The sequence below is a fragment of the Cnephaeus nilssonii genome (genome assembly GCF_951640355.1).
Source record: "Cnephaeus nilssonii genome assembly, chromosome: 9".
In the NCBI taxonomy this organism is placed as follows: domain Eukaryota; kingdom Metazoa; phylum Chordata; class Mammalia; order Chiroptera; family Vespertilionidae; genus Cnephaeus; species Cnephaeus nilssonii.
The window spans coordinates 52,646,384-52,663,395 of NC_137080.1; the positions used below are offsets into that span (position 1 = coordinate 52,646,384).

The window sequence follows — 17,012 nt, forward strand, 5'->3', positions numbered from 1 at the left end:
TAGTCACGACCGCTAAGGAGGAGGCTGCGCGCACAGGTGGGTGGGAGGGGACTGCGTGCGTGGTGAGGCAAGCCACAGATGGCACAGGCCCACAGAGAACAGGGCCTGCCAGCTGCGTGCGCAGGCAGTCGTGCCTCTGCACATGAGCTGCAGAGGAAACACCTTTTTTGACCGCTCATTGGCTAAGCTCCCCTATGCCACTCGCAGTGTTCTTGGTAACTTGGGTAATAAGAATCCAAGAAGGTGATCCAGGGTTTTTCCACCACACTCCTGGAGGAAAAAATGAAGGTCCACTGCTGGAGGGGCTAAGCTAAGAAATGTCATATCCTGCCCTAGCCAGTTTGGCTCAGTGGATAGAGCCTTGGCCTGACAACTGCAAGGTCCGGGTTCGATTCTGGTCAAGGGCATGGACCTAGGTTGCAGGCTTCTCCCTGGCCGGGGCCCAGGTCAGGGCTCATGCAGGAGGCAACCAATCAAAGTGTCCCTCTCTCATTGATGTTTCTCTCTGTCTTTCCCTCTCTCTTCCACGCTCTCTAAAAATCAATGGAAAAATATCCTCAGGTGAGGATAAAAAAAAAAGAAAGAAAGAAATGCATATCCTATGAAAGATACATCTTGAAAATGCCTAAAGAAAGTTGTCATTTTTTCGTGGTGAAGGGACTGGACTCCGTGCTGATGAAAACACCTTGGCGGCTGTGGCAGCAGCAGTGGGGTGATAGGGGTGGCTCCTTTCCCTGATCATCCCAGTCGCCTCCTTCAGAGGGAGGCCAGACTGCGGCTTAGGCCCTCTCCCTACGGGGAATGGGCCTAAGCTGTCAGTAGGACATTCCCTGAAGGCTCCCGGATTGGAGAGGGTGCAGGTCGGGCTGAGGGACCCCCTCCCATGCACGAATTTCGTGTACCAGGCCTCTAGTTGGTTAATAAAAATTATACAGGTTTCAGGTATACAGTTCTACAATATATCATCTGTATATTGTATTGTGTGTTTGCCACCCCAGGTCAAGTCTCCTTTCATCACCATTTCTCCCCTTTACCTCCTTCTCTCCTCCCCCCCCCCCAATTCTTAATTTTAATCTCCTAGTGTTACAGACTGATTCTCTGCATGAACATTCTACATGGAACCTGTTAACTTAATTAGGATGTACCAGGTTAATAGTTATCCAAAGTAAGTTGATAGGGCCCATTGCATAAAATTGTTATAATGAGATATAATGTGTGTGAACGGAGTCTGTAGATTATAAACTACTACACAAAGGTTAGTCTGTTCTTTAAGCAAGCTTTTATTATTAACATGGAACCAGTAATACATGTTAAAAAATACTACTGTACCATAAATACATTTCTTATAATAGGTAATGTATGTTTGAGCATATATGCTGGATTGTATAGATTGTCAAAATATACTTTTGCTAAGGTGTTTCCAAATCAGAATTATAAGTAATGAGACATATGTTATGTATATGTTTATACCTTATAAAATATACAATTTTAAGTTACCCAAATGACAACATTTTCTGTTTGTTTTTCAATCAAACAGATAAGATTAGTATAGAATCTTTTTCTACAAAGAGAGTATGATCTCTGGATTTACTTATTGCATATTATCTCCATCTTCTAACTTTCCAGAACGGTGTCCAGGCTCAAGCCTATTCTAGTTTGTTAGGAAGTTTTCACAGGGGCAGGAAGTATATAAGCAGTTACTTTCCATTTTTGGCTATAATGGGTACAACAGGTTCCCTCTTGAGATGCAGTGGAATTGTTTTCCTTGTTCAGCAGAGTTCTTTGAGAATTGGTGTTCAGGTCACATCTCTAAGTGAACAGATGGTTTGCTTACTCTTTATTTGCACTCAAGTATGGTAGCCACCAGCCTCATGTGGCTAGTCTGAAGTGAGATGTGCTGGAAATATACAACATACACCAGATTTTGAAGACTTAGTACAACAACAAAAAAAGTTAATTATCTCAATAATAACCTTGATATTTAATACAGGTTATAGGTAGTTTCACCGATTAATATCTTTACTGCAAGCATTTTTGCAGCATAACTAATTGGCCAGTTTTACTGTAAAAGATGAAATAACTGGTTGACAGTTGGATTTCATTTTTTCATTTTTCCATTGACAAATTAACCACTTGACAGCAAACTTAATATCTTTAAGCTAGTTGTAAATTTGGTTTCATTTTTCCATTGACAGAGTTTTCAACAGTACTCCCATTTTTTATATTATATAAATCTTAGTCCTCATACTGGTCTATATAGTGATGAGTAGATGTGGTGGTCTTAAAGTAATAGTGGATGGTAACAACCACAGATTAATCCAGATTGCAAATCTGCATGCAAAGCCAGATTGCGTACTCTGCTAGAGTATGCTGGGAAGCTCCAAATGGCCAGAGTGGTGATAGATTTCAGAAAGCACCAGCACTAATGGACTAACTGAAGGTTGGCACCAGTCCTAAAGTCCAGAAGCTAGAGCTGGAGTCTCCATGCCCAAAGCTGAGACCTGAGCAATAGCTACCAGGGCAGGGAAGGAGGAAAAAGAAGCAGGTGTGGAAGTGTCTAGTAGTAGCAGATCTCAGCATGAAAGCAAAAATGCATGTTCTGAAGTTTAGGGGTAACCCTAGAAAGCAGGACTGTTACCCTTGGGACAGTGGTCAGTGAGGTAACCAGTTAACTAGGAGGAACTGTGCTGGCTACAGAAACCCTCCTGTACCCAGTGATGCAAAAAGGGAATTTAAAAGAAATAGTTCATCACTGTGGCATAGAACAGAGCCCTTGGATTGCACAATCTGAAATGCTGCCTCCTTTCCCCTAACCTGCCTTTCCTGGAACATCTACCTAGTCCAGAAAAATCTCAACCATTACAAAATGTATTGCTATGGCATCAATTCAAATATATTACTGAAAAAAAGATGAGAAAGAAGGAAAATGTACTGGTGGATGAAGTCCTACTTGGTGGATCCCTTGCATCTGAGTCCATTGGTCCTTCTTCTGTGCATTCAACTTAATACATTGAATTGTGGAGCTTGATTTTTTGTGTGTGTCTTTCACTAAAATATAATATTTTTGAGGATAGAGTTTATTATTCCAACATAAAACGTAGTACATATGGCCTCAAAGGCCTTTTGTGCTTTGGAGAGGGTGTGAATGCTTTAGATAATATAGCATTTGTCATGATTTGGAAAAGGATTGCCGTCAAAGTCTCTCTAAATTAGAAAAATGTGATGACAGGGATTGACCTAGTTTGCAACCCCATATTTCACAAAACTAACTTTTTACCCATTCCCTAATTGAACAAGGGACTGTTCCATTTAATTAAAACTTTAAGTTTCGTGATCTTGGGATCTTTTGTTTGACAATATAAGTTTTGAATTTTGCCGGGGGTGAGGGGTGCGCAGTGAGCTTAACAAGAGAAGGTAAGTTAGTATTATTTAAATAAGGCCACTATCATTTTCTTCTTCATTAATAACTATATATTCCCCTAATAAAATTAGGAAGAGAATGGTGGATTCCATAGTTATTTTTTTAATGTGAGGGAAGCTATAAAGTGTATTTATTATAATAGGAAATTCACCTGTTCAGGTTGCTGTGTGCCTAGTGTATAGCACTTGCCTGTGAGCCTCAGGTAGTGATAGAGGCACTGACTTTAAGGACCCAGAACAATTTGATGAGTTTGAAGCATTAGCTGGGTAGTTAGCCTTTCCATTTTACCTACCTTTTTTTTTTTTTTTTTAAATCATCACTCAGGATATGTTTCTATTGATTTTTAGAGAGAGAGAAACCTGGGTATGTGCCCTGACTGGGAATCAAACCAGTGACCTCTTGGTTCCTGGGTCAACACGCAACTGCTGAGCCATACCAGCTGGGCCTCTCTACCCTTTCTACTTAGGAAACTTTTCATAGATTGAAAGCACAAAGTACCAAGTCTAATAGTTTTCATATTTTTTTCTGGATAGCGTATTTCTTTGAGATGAAAGTTCAGAACTATGATCCTGGCTGTTACCCAAAACTTAGCTTTAATTTTCTTATAAGTAAAATGTAGTTAATATTAGAATTATTAATATTAATTCTAACCTGTATCATAGAGTTATTATGAAGATTAAATTAATCCAAGTTAATTGGTGCTGTCTGATATACATCCCTTAATACATATTGGCTGTTAGTGTAATTATTATCATTCTGCAAATGTTTATTGAATATCTTATTGAATACCTAGAATAATGATAAGCCATGTGAGGGATATAGAAGAAAGATTACATATCACCTTCCCACAGGGAGTTAACAATGTAGCTATAATCAAACATGCACACATGAAACAGTGGTCAACTGTGTATGACAGTATATAAGGACCAAAACGTGTGGTACAGGTTGTTTATGTTGTGCAAGAATTTGGAGCAGTGGTAAATCAGTGAGGGTAGGGCAGTCTAGGTAGACTTCATGCGGGAGGTGGCATGCAACTATGTCTGGAAAAATGGATACTGTTGGAAAAAGAAGGATATTTCATATGGAGGTGACTATGGCACATTCATAATGAAAGAGGCAGAATTTATGAAAGCAGAGACTTTCAATTGCTGAGTGATAAGGAAATCAGAGAATAAATCTGAGATCTTGTCTTAGACTTTAAGCCTTTTAATAGCAGAGTTTTATATTGAAGCTTTTTCACCCTCTTCCCTTTTATACATCTAACTATATAAACTTGTTACCACCATGTTCTCACGTGAATGCTGATATATCATGTTCTCTGATGAAAGACATTGTAAGCATCAAATTCTTTCTACACTTGCATTGTTGCAAGAGGACTTCTTGTAAATATAATTAATTGTGTTGCTTGTTGACTTAGTAAGCATAAATTTTCTTTCTTTATTCCTACCTCTTTTTTTTTTTTTAAATATCATGATGGCTCCGTTTTCTCATTTATTTCTGCAAACCACCCTTTTGGGGGAATAGCAATGAGAAGGAAATGTAATGAAAAAATAAAAAGGGGAGAAAATTAAGCTTAAATATTCCTATAAAGAAATTATAAGTAATGTTATTTCTAATATATTAAGTCTGTCTTACAAATAGTCCTTGTATAATGGATTCACTCCTTTCATAGTGCTCTTATCACCCAATAACTCTCTCTCCCTCCCCTAAGAGAGATGAATGGAGAATTAAAACCTTAAAGTGAACCATCATTTGTGTTCAGTTATTTGTATCAACATATGCTTAATCCATTAGAAATTTCATTTCAAACTGTGTACATGTATGAGGTGTTTTTTTTTTAATGAGGTTTTTATAATAGTCTTTTTTATGGTTATAATTCAAAGTACTGTGCTCTTCATAGTTTATAGGTAACTATGTAGTGTGGGTTTCACTTTTATTGTAGGAGAGCTTTTAAACTATGGTTAAAATTTCTATAAATACAAATTTGGTAGATACTTTACTAGTATAAAGCAGCATTGGTAAGTAGTTTATAAATAACATGTACTCTAAGAAAAAATGAAGCAAAGTATTTGGGATTGCTTATGTTGTTTTATTGACGTCTTTTTACATCTCTACTCTTATTCTCATTTCCATCCCAATAATTCATGTATAAACAAGATTTCTGTCACAGAAATCCTAGTCTTAGGTTGTTTTGAGTATTACGTGCTAGAAAGGGAAAGGAGGCCCTGAAGTTGGTAGTTCTATAATAAAAACAGAATTTTAGGATATGAAGTATATTATTTAAGTTTAATCTTAGAAATAAATTAGGCCCTACTAGCCATAATCAGAACATTTATAAAACATATTTATTGACTATTACATCACAGACTAGAGGCCCGGTACACGAAATTTGTGTACGGGTGTGTGTGTGTCCCTCAGCTCAGTCTGCACCCTCTCCAATCTGGGACCCCTCGAGGGATGTCTGACTGCCTGGAATCGGGCCTAAATAGGCAGTTGGATATCCCTCTCACAATCCAGGACTGCTGGCTCCCAACCGCTCGCCTGCCTGCCTGCCTGCCTGATTGCCCCTAACCACTTCCCTGCCAGCCTGATCGATGCTTAACTGCTCCCCTGCCAGCCTGGTCACCCCTAACTGCCCTCCCCTGCTGGCCTGGTCACCCCTAACTGCCCTCCCCTGCAGGCCTGGTCACCTCTAACTGCCCTCCCCTGCTGGCCCGGTAACCCCAAACTGCCCTCCCTTGCCAGCCTGGTTGCCCCTAACTGCCCTCCCCTTCCAACCTGGTTGCCCCTAACTGCCCTTCGCTGCCAGCCTGGTCCCCCCCAATTGCCCTCCCCTGCAGGCCCAGTCACCCCCAACTGCCCTCCCCTGCAGGCCCAGTTGCCCCTAACTGCCCTCCCCTGCCGGCCCGGTCACCCCTAACTGCTCTCCCCTGCTGGCCTGGTCCCCCCCAACTGCCCTCCCCTGCAGGCCTGGTCCTCCTCCCCAACTGCCCTCCCCTGCAGGCCTGGTTGCCCCCATCTGCCCTCCTCTGCCGGCCCAGTCACCCCTAACTGCCCTCTCCTACAGGCCTGATCGCTCCCAACTACCCTTCCTTGCAGGCCTGGTTCCTCCCAATTGCCCTCCCCTGCAGGCCTGGTCCTTCCCAACTGCCCTCCCCTGCCGGCCATCTTGTGTCCACATGGGGGCAGCCATCTTTGACCACATGGGGGCGGCCATCTTGTGTGTTGGAGTGATGGTCAATTTGAATATTACCTCTTTATTATATAGGATGATTTCAGATGTTTTATTTTCAACTAAGGATGTAATACAGCAACATGTAAAAATTTTGTATAAATACCTCAGGTTTATTTTTCTACAACTGGATTGAAGAAGAATTTTAGGAAGCTATAAAGCACCTTATTACTTCTATTATGCCTAATCTGTCATTTCATTTGTAGGAATCCTACTTTAAATTTCCCTAAGACTAGGTAATACTTACCTTGTTAAGATCATACTAGAACTTTAGCTGTTTGGATTTGCATATTAAAATATTTTATGGCAAAGTAATCTACATATAAATTTGTTTCACATCCATTCATTTAAAATTCTGCATTACCTTTCACAAGTTTTTTATAGGCTAACTTAATATTAGTAGTTAGTTCTTCCCTAAGGAGGTGTGTATTGTTTGCTTTGTTCTTCTTTTTTTTTTTTTTTTTACTTATGAAGCAACCATTCATTATCCACCTTGGATCAGGCACTGTACTAGAGGTTTGGGATTATAATATAAAATGCTATATGATGATGCTTCATGGCATTGAATGTATATATTGTTATTAGTGGTTCCAGTGTTGAGTCATAATTCATCTAAAGGAATTCTCTAAAAAGCAGCATGTGAGATTGCACTTAACGTGCAAGCCTCGACTTTCAGGGTTTAAAGTCTGTAGTAGTCACAAGACAACTGTAATAGAATTTGCCAGTTTGTCTAAGTTTCTTGTAATTTACTCAAATATGCTGCCTCCTTAAGGCTCTTGAGGGCAAGGATGGTCTCTGGTTCCTGGCCCAGAGTCAGTCAGAGACTGTAAATCAATGGCATACAATAAATGATTCAGTTTCCATAGAGGGAGAAGGTGAGGTAAAGCCAAGATGAATGAGGTTTGACCTAATTTCCCTTCTTTGTTGTTGCTTTCCTCCCTCTTTTTAAAAAATTTATTGATTGATTAGGGGGGGGGGCAGAGAAACCGATTTGTTGTTCCACTTATTTATACATTCATTGATTGATTCTTGTACGTACCCTGACCAGGAATCAAACCCACAACTTTGGCATGTCAGGATGACGCTCCAACCACTTGAGCCACTGGGCCAGGACTGTTGACTTTTAATTAGTTGAGCAAGGCATATATCAAGGATAAATATAGTCAGTCACTTTTAAATTTGAAGTGGTTAAAAAATAGTTCTAGTATTATGAGTTATACATAAATGTGCTTGGAACAGATATCAAAATAAAGGATAAAATGAATTGTCATAGTTCAAATTCTTTTACATGAACTATTCAGCTAGGTAAAAAGTTCTTTTAAGGACTTCACAAACTACAACCAGTCAGCAGTTACTCAAAAGAATATAATGATTCAATTAAGGCAGGAACAGTCTGTTGGGCTAACTCAAAATAGGCTGATTCATATCTATATATACAAAAGGGTAATATGCAAAGTGTCCCAATGGGAGTTAGACTGGGAGTTCTGTCACTTGCTGTGACATGTGCTGAACACCAGGGGGCGGCGCAGAACGAAGGAAGGCTCTGGCTGGCAGCTGGCAACCGGGGAAGGGAGGCCCCGCCGGCAACTGGCAGCCAGGGAAGGGAGGCCCCGGCTGGCAGGCAGAAGGGAGGCCCTGGTCAGCAGCCGGAAGGCCCCAATTGGCCCTGATCGCCAGCCAGGCCTAGGGACCCTACCTGTGCAGGAATTTCATGCATCAGGCCTCTAGTTTAGAAATAAAGTCATGAAAATGATAAAGAATTAATTACTTTAAAAAACAAAGATAGCTAGTACATGCCTAGCAATGAGTGAATAATAATTCAATTGCTACACAATCCATATTTTAAGAAAAGGGATGCATATATAGTATTTCCTAGAGGAGTATTCAAGTTAAAATTGATAGCAAAGAGAAGACAAATTTAATGTGTATTCTATCAGTGAGACACTTAGGCAGTTCTCTGTATTTTTGCTTAGTTCACGTGTCAGTCAGCATTGTGGAGCTTTCTATGAAGCTGAAATTCAGATTTGCAGTATTTCTTTTCAGCATAGAATATAATACTCTCAGTCATTCTGGGTCTGTGATTTTAAAAAACATTTTTTTCTTTTTGATTGATCATAGCTATTACTGAAATAGCTGGTAACATGTGACATGGTGCTATAATTTAGACTAAAAAAATAATATTGTGAATTACATTCGCTCAGTTTAAATTTCTGTTTCTATTCTCCAAGGCATCTTTTGTACTTCTTTTTCTGCAGAAACAGCTTCTTAATGTTCCTACATTTTCCCAGGGGAAAAGAAGACTTCACAGTCAAATTCTTGTTCGATGTATACACGGGGAACTTGTACACAAAAATAGAGGGAAAATAAGATTCAGAATCTCCCAATACAGGAAATGAAAATTTTATTCCATTTGACCTTTTAACAAGTGTGCTTTACACATACATCGTGGGGTCAGTATCAAGGTGATTAAAATTTATGGATATGCTGATGATTTGGGTGATTTCAGATATTTAGATTTGAGGCTAACCCCTACATAAATCATTCTCCCCTCTCTTCTTTTGTAGGTAAAAGTAAGCCATATAATAATTCTTGAGATCATTAGATAACAAACAAGGCAGAGAGCTATATGTGTTTAATGATTTTTCCTATTAAAATCCACTTTCCAACCTATTCAACTCCGTGTTTACACAGGCAGTTCTTCAAATAATGAATCAACTATCCATTTAGAATGGTCAGGTTGGATCAATTTAGAATTATTCGTCGACTTAGTTCACTATATGCCCTATGAACAGTTGTAGAATTTCTTTTTCTAATAGAATTAGAAAAATGAAATTTGTACATTTTTTATAGCTTTATTGAGTAATTTCTTGAATTCTATCTAATAAAGGAGTAATATGCAAATTGACTGTCACTCTAACACACAAGATGGCTGCCCCCATGTGGTCAAAGATGGCTGCCCCCATGTGGACACAAGATGGCCGTCACAAGATGGCCAGCAAGGGAGGGCAGTTGTGGGTGATCAGGCCAGCAGGGGAGGGCAGTTGGGAGGGACCAGGCCTGCAGGGGAGGGCAGTTGTGGGCAATCAGGCCTGCAGGGGAGGGCAGTTAGGGCCGACCAGGCCTGCAGGGGAGGGCAGTTGGGAGGGACCAGGCCTGCAAGGGAGGGCAGTTGTGGGCAATCAGGCCTGCAGGGGAGAGCAGTTAGGGCCGACCAGGCCTGCAGGGGAGGGCAGTTGGGAGGGACCAGGCCTGCAAGGGAGGGCAGTTGTGGGCAATCAGGCCTGCAGGGGAGAGCAGTTAGGGGTGACCGGGCTGGCAGAGGAGGGCAGTTGTGAGGGGGACCAGGCCTGCAGGGGAGGACAGCTGGGGGGGGGGAGGTGGGACCCAGGCCTGCAAGGGAGGGCAGTTGGGGGGGAACCAGGCCAGCAGGGCAGGGCAGTTAGGGATGACCAGGCAAGCAAGGGAGGGCAGTTGGGGGGGACAAGGCCTGCATGGGAGGGCAGTTGGGGGGGACCAGGCCTGCAGGGGAGGGCAGTTGAGGGCAACCAGTCCAGCTGGGGAGTGCAGTGGGGGTGACCAGGCCTGCAAGGGAGGACAGTTAAGGGCGACCAGGCCTGAACGGGAGGGCAGTTGGGGGTGACCAGGCCTGCAGGGGAGGGCAGTTGGTGACAATCAGACCAGCAGGGGAGGGCAGTTAGGGGTGACCAGGCTGGCAGAGGAGGGAAGTTGGGGGCAACTGGGCCTGCAGGGAAGGGCAGATGGGGGGGGACCCAGACCTGCAGGGGAGAGCAGTTGGGGGGGACCAGGCCTGCAGGGGAGGGCAGTTAGGGGTGACCAGGCCGGCAGGGGAGGGCAGTTAGGGGCAATTAGGCTGGCAGGGGAGCAGTTAGGCATCAATCAGGCTGGCAGGGGAGTGGTTAGGGGGTTATCAGGCTGGCAGGCAGAAGCGGTTAGGGGCAATCAGGAAGGCAGGCAGGCGAGCAGTTGGGAGCCAGCAGTCCTGGATTGTGTGAGGGATGTCCGACTGCCTGTTTAGTGGGATCGGCCCTAAATGGGGAGTCAGACATCCCTCAAGGGGTCCCAGATTGGAGAGGGTGCAGGCTGGGCTGAGGGACACACCCCCGTGCACGAATTTCGTGCACCGGGCCTCTAGTGTAATATAAAAGGCTATTAACTTTCACTGTCTAGATTCTGAGATGCATGTTCGCCTAGTTACTTTGGGCAGGGGTATAGGCAATTTTTATGTATTTATTTATGTAGAACAGTGTTAAGTCTGATGTTGTGCCCATTTACTCACAGTGTCCATTAGGAAAAGATTTGTGATAATAGGTGAAATAAACACAAGGATATTTAATTATGCTCTTTTCCTACCTTGCACCATTACTTACACATTCCACAAGCACAGTTCTAATGATGGTATTTCTTCATTCACAATGTTTTCATGCAGTTTAGAACGATGGACCTCTTTGCAGTAGGAATAGGAAGGGAGGGATGATTCAGGGAAGGTAACCATTTTTTTTTCTAAGCTTTATATAGTTTGATTTTTATTTTCATGTGCATTTATTATTTTTATAAGAAATAAGTACATCTTATAAAATATGACTTCATATTGCTTATATGGAGATAGGGCATTTGGCATTCTTCATGATCCATTCCAAACTTTCTTTGGATTTTCATCTCCAACTAAATTATCCCTTACTCCAGCCATACTTGTCTACTCTTTGTATTAATTAAATCTTCTACATTCTCAGAACTTTCTTTAATTTCTCCCTCTGCTTTACCCACCCTTCAAAGCTAAGCCCAAATCCCACCTATTTAAACGTTTTCAGCTCCCTCCATAGTAAGTTCCTCTTACTTCACTACTTTGCAATGGCAAATACTTGTATAAATAGCACTCATTAGAGGCCACCTTTCATTAGGGTTAATTATTTATGTGTCGGGTTTTCCTGTTAGGTTTTGGGACCTAATTATTTAGGATTGTATTATATTCTATAGTGCAAAGTACAGACATACAATGAGTGTGTTCTGAGTTGAATCCTTATGTATTTTTAAATATATGTATTACTTTATTTAATGCTTCCCCAGAGACACTATGTAGTAATTTTTCTAGAATTAGTAATATATTAGACCAGTGATGGGCAACCTTTTGAGCTTGGTGTGTCAAACTTCGCCAAAAAACTGAGTATAACTCGGGTAGTGTGTCATTTTGAGGAAAAAACATTATTTCGCAAATGTTTCATCCTCAGGAGCAGCAAATGTTTCATCCTCGGCATGCAGCCGCCTCAGTGGCCGCGTGTCATCAGAAATGCCTATGCGTGTCAGTGCTGACGCGTGTCATAGGTTCGCCATCACTGTATTAGACTGTTCTACATTTATGTTTTCATTCTCAACATGTATCCACTATTTTCTGAAGTATAAGAATTATTTCTTGCCCTAGCCAGTTTGGCTCAGTGGATAAAGTGTTGGCCCACGGACTGAAGGGTTCTGGGTTCAATTCTGGTCAAGGACACATACCTCCATTGTAGGCTTAATCCCTGGTCCTGGTTGCGGCTAGTATGGGAGGCAACCAATTGATGTGTCTCTCTCACATCGATGTTTCTCTCTGTCTCTCCCCTCCCTTTCACACTCTCTAAAAATCAATGAAAAAGTGTCCTTGGGTGGTTTTTTTTTTTTTTTTAAAGAATTATTTCTTTGCTGGTTATTATCCCATAGTGCAGTAATTGTCCAAAAGACAATAATTGCATAGATATTCATTTTTTACTATCTGTTTTATTTTTAATCTATTATATAACTTTGATGATTATGCAACCTTACATTTAAGAGTATTTTTAAAATAATGCATTTTATTTCTTTGTAGGTTGCTTCCTCAGAATGTTGGACTTCTTTATGTTGGAGGTTATGAAAGACCCTTTGCACAAATCAAGGTATGATTGTTCATTTTCCAGTATACTTTTCCTAGATGTACTTCACTTGTTCAGAACTCACTAAAAATCTGCAAATAACCATCAACATATCAAAAATATTGTGTTTGTGAACAATGACTTTTATTTGCTTTTGCATATCTCTGCTGAAGAAGTAAATCAGTGTTGTAAAGAATTATTTAAATATTTTTGCCCATAGTAGAGTTGATTTTGACGAAAGTACTTCAGTGATTAGTTAAGAAGAGTCAAATTCAGAGCCACTGATGAATCTTTTAGATTACTCCTTTTGCCCTTAAAATTTTGACAGCTTTATTGAGGTAATTAACATACAAAAAAGTGTACATATATAAAGTATACAATTTGATAAATTTTGACATGCTTACATTTCTGAAATCATCACCCCCAAAATTTCCCTGTGCCCCTTTAAAATCCTTGTCCCTCCCCTGCCTTTCTTTTTTCCCTTTTAGTCCTCAGGTGACCACTGATCTGATTGTGTCATTATAGATTAATGTACATTGTCTAGAACAGTGATGGCGAACCTATGACACGCGTGTCAGCACTGACACGCGTAGCCATTTCTGATGACATGCCTAAACTGGCAGTCAGACATCCCTCGAAGGGTCCCGGATTGGAGAGGGTTCAGGCCAGGCTGAGGAACCCCTCCCCCCCATGCATGAATTTCATGCACCGGGCCTCTAGTTTTATAATAAGTTGTAATATAAGGTAAGAAAGGAATTGCCTCACATACCCACAGCTAGTGTTGTGCTACAAGTGAAGCAGGTTTCACCCTCATTCAAGACTAACTTCTTTCAACTTTATTGAGATATATATTGATTCTAACTGTACTGGGCTGTATGTGACTTAGGCTTTTCTTAAGATATATGATTTATTATACCTTTATATGCAATCTGAAATTCAAAAGGGAAGTTTTGATTAAAATAACATTTTACTTAATTCCTATTTCAAGCTGTCAGAAGTTTTTCAGAAGTCCTTAAGTTTGGAGGGGGTTTGTTTCTGCCTATCTTTGAATAATACCTTTATCTTAATTGTGTATGTGTGTGTGTGTAATATTATTCATATTATCTATGGTTTATTTTTAAAGACATGTTCAAGTTTAAGCAATAGTTTACATTTTAGATCCGCTTTTCTATGTTGTTTTCTAGAACATTTCACAGTCTAGTAAAAATATTAATGTTATTCTCATAGGTTTCTAGTCCTGAAGGCTTCACTTAGCAGCCAAAATCCATAAAACCAAGAGGGATTGAAGCCTGTCAACATCACTTTTAATCAACTCAAGGGTTGTTATGAACAGTCTCAAGGCCACAGGGCTGTCCTCCCCGCAGGGCTTGGTATTAGTTGCCTCTTCCAGTTCTGACAGCCAAAGAAGTGTGTGAGACTGCAAGGCTGAGTCAGACAGTTTCCACTTTGACACTGCAGAACAGCTAAGAAATGTCTTCTGTATTTTAACTATAAATTCTACACAGCTACCATATGTGAAAAGTAAGGAATATAACCATTATTCTGAGGCAGTTATTTTTTAATCAACATAGTAGTTCGCCCTTATCCACGGGGGATATGTTCTAAGACCCCTAGCAGATGTCTGAAAATATGGATAACACCAAACCCTGTATTTACTACTAGAGGCCCAGTGCACGAAATTCGTGCACTGGGTGGGTGTGTGTGTCCCTTAGCCTGGCCTGCACCCCTCGCAGTCCGGGACTTCTTGGGGGATGTCCACCTGCCGGCTTAGGCCCAATTCACCCCCCCCCCCCCCCCCCGGCCTAAGCCGGCACTCAGACATCCCTCTCGCAGTCTGGGGCTCTAGCAGTCCAGGACCCCTCGCTCCTTACTGCCCGCCTGCCGCAGAGGTGGGAGAGGCTCCCGCCATTGCCGCTGCACTCACCATATGTGAGCCCAGCTTGTGACTGAGCAGGAGGGGGGAAAGCCACTCAACCAGAAACTGGCTTGCTGATCCTTAGCGCTGGCCCCGCCCCCCGCCCACTGGTCATTCAGGAAGGTCGTTCTTGCCTCACCCTTGCAGCCCCAGCTTCGTCTGGAAGGTCATCCAGAAGGATGTTCGGCTATCCGGTCTAATTAGCATATTAGCTCTATATTATATAGGATGTTTTTTCCTATACATGCATGCAAATGATAAAATTTAACTTCTAAATCAGATACAGTAAGAGATTAACAATAACTAATAAAAATAGAACAGTTATAACAATCCTATATAATAAAAGCCTAATTTGCTAAGTGTCTGGTTGTCCGATCGTCCAGTCATTCGGTCAGCCAATCAAAGTGTAATCTACACTAATAAAAGAGAAACATGCAAATTAACCATCACTCTGCTACGCCCACCAGCCAATCAGGAGGGAATATGCAAATTAGAAGGAGAAAGATGGTGGCCGCCCAGCTGCTCCAGGCATGGAGTGGACGGGTGGGGCAGGATGCCTGCTATGAGAGGGAGGGTGGGGGGTGAAGGGATCTACAGGAGCGGCACTCTGGCCACAGCGAAGACAAAGACTGCAGACTCTGGAGTCTGCAGTGAAGACGAAGATGGCAGACTCTGGTGGGAGTCTGCAGCGAAGACGAAGATGGCAGACTCTAGCCAGAGTCTGCAGTGAAGCAGCGAAGACGAAGATGGCAGACTCCGGCCTGAATCTGCAGTGAAGATGGCAGACTCCAGCCGGAGTCTGCAGCGAAGACAAAGGCGGCAGACTGTGGCCGGAGCCTGCAGCAAAGACAAAGAAGGCAGACTCTGGCTGGAGCGAAGGCCTGGGTCCCAGGTGCCGGAGGAAAACAGGTGCTGGAAGCCAAGGGAAGGAAGGCCTATTGCACAAATCTCTTCATGCAACGGGCCTCTAGTATGCTAATAGTATGTTAAGGCCACTCAACTGCTCGCTGTTATGTGCACTGACCACCAGCGGCAGATGCTCTGACCAGTAAGTTAGCTTGCTGCTGGGGTCCGGCTGATCAGGACTGAGAGAGATGGACCGGACACGCCCTGGAGCCCTCCCACGGTCCCTCCCCAGCTGGCCAACTTCCTGCGTCCCTCCCTGGCCCTGATCATACACCAGTGGTGTCCCTCTGCCTGGCCTGCGCCCTCTTGCAATCTGGGACTCCTTGGGGGATGTCGGAGAGCCAGTTTCAGCCCGATCCCACAGGTCAGGCTGAGGGACCCCACTGGTGCACGAATTCGTGCACTGGGCCTCTAGTATCCTACCTAATACTAGACAAATATGCAAATTGACCGCACCTTCGCTACACCCAAGCCACGCCCACCAGCCAAGCCACCCCCACCAGCCAAGCCACCCCCACCAATCAATCAGGACGAGTATGCAAATTACCCCAACAAAGATGGTGGCTAATTTGCATATCAAGACAGCATAGAAAGAAGCCAAGAGCTGCAGAAGGGAGCAAAGCTGCGGAGAAGCAAGCAAGCCGGGGGGAGGAGAAGGGAGGAGCGGAGGCGGGGCCGGGGGAGAAAGGAAAAGCAGGCGGGCTGGCAGAGAAGGCGGGGCGGGGGAGAAGGGAGGAGCGCAGGCGGGGCCAGGGGAGAAGGGAGGAGCGGAGGCGGGGCCAGGGGAGAAGGAAGAAGAGCGGGCGGGCTGGCGGAGAAGGGAGGAAAGCAGGGGGGCTGGCGGAGAAGGCGGGGTGGCGGGGGACAAGGGAGGAGAGCAGGCAGGGCGGGGTAGAGTGCAGCAGGAAACCCTATTGCAGGATTTTTCTTTCCTGCAACGGGAACGCTAGTACTGTAATAAAAGTTATGTGAATGTGGTCTCTCTCAAAATATCTTATTATTCTGTCCTCACCTTGCTTCTTCTTGAGATGATGTGAGATGAAAATGCCTATGTGAGGGTAACTTGAATATGAGCAGCGATTGTCTGATAACTGAGATGCCTATTAAGTGACTACTGGGCAGGTAGTATATACAGAGTGGATATGCTGGACAAGGGATGGCTATCGTTTCCTGGGTGGGACAGAGTGGGAAGTTGCAAGATTTCATCATGCTACTCAGAATGGCTTACAATTTAAAACTTATGAGTTGTTTTTTTCTGGAATTTTTTATTTAATATTTTTGAACTGGAGTTGACTGAGGGTAACGAACCATAGGAAAACAAAACTGCACATAAGAGAGACTACTGTGCGGTTGAGTTATTCCCTGCCCCAGAGCCTGGTTCTGTCTGCTGAGAGCCTGGGTGCCATTAGTCTCAGTGTCATACAGTAAGCTTCCTGAGCCTGAAGTTTTAAAAATCTCTTTACAGCCAAGGAAATACGATTGATATTTGTATTCATATGCATATGTAATAGATGTAAAGAAATCATGATCTCTTCTTTATTTTTAATTTCATATTGGAAAACTCATCAAATCAACCCTCAGACTTTTTTCAAGTAAAAAGGAGTTAAAATATTTTTCCTTTAAGGTATGTTGAACTTA

General features: G+C 42.8%; 1 protein-coding gene across 2 annotated transcripts in view; it reads left to right on the forward strand.

Annotated features, from left to right (window-relative positions):
* Positions 1 to 17,012, forward strand: part of RNGTT (RNA guanylyltransferase and 5'-phosphatase) — a 199,905-nt gene that overhangs the window by 146,546 nt on the left and 36,347 nt on the right. For both annotated transcript variants that reach the window (XM_079780364.1, XM_079780361.1), the window contains exon 14: positions 12,511 to 12,577. In XM_079780364.1, coding sequence (XP_079636490.1) covers positions 12,511 to 12,577 — 67 coding nt within the window. The remainder of the gene's footprint in view (positions 1 to 12,510; positions 12,578 to 17,012) is intronic.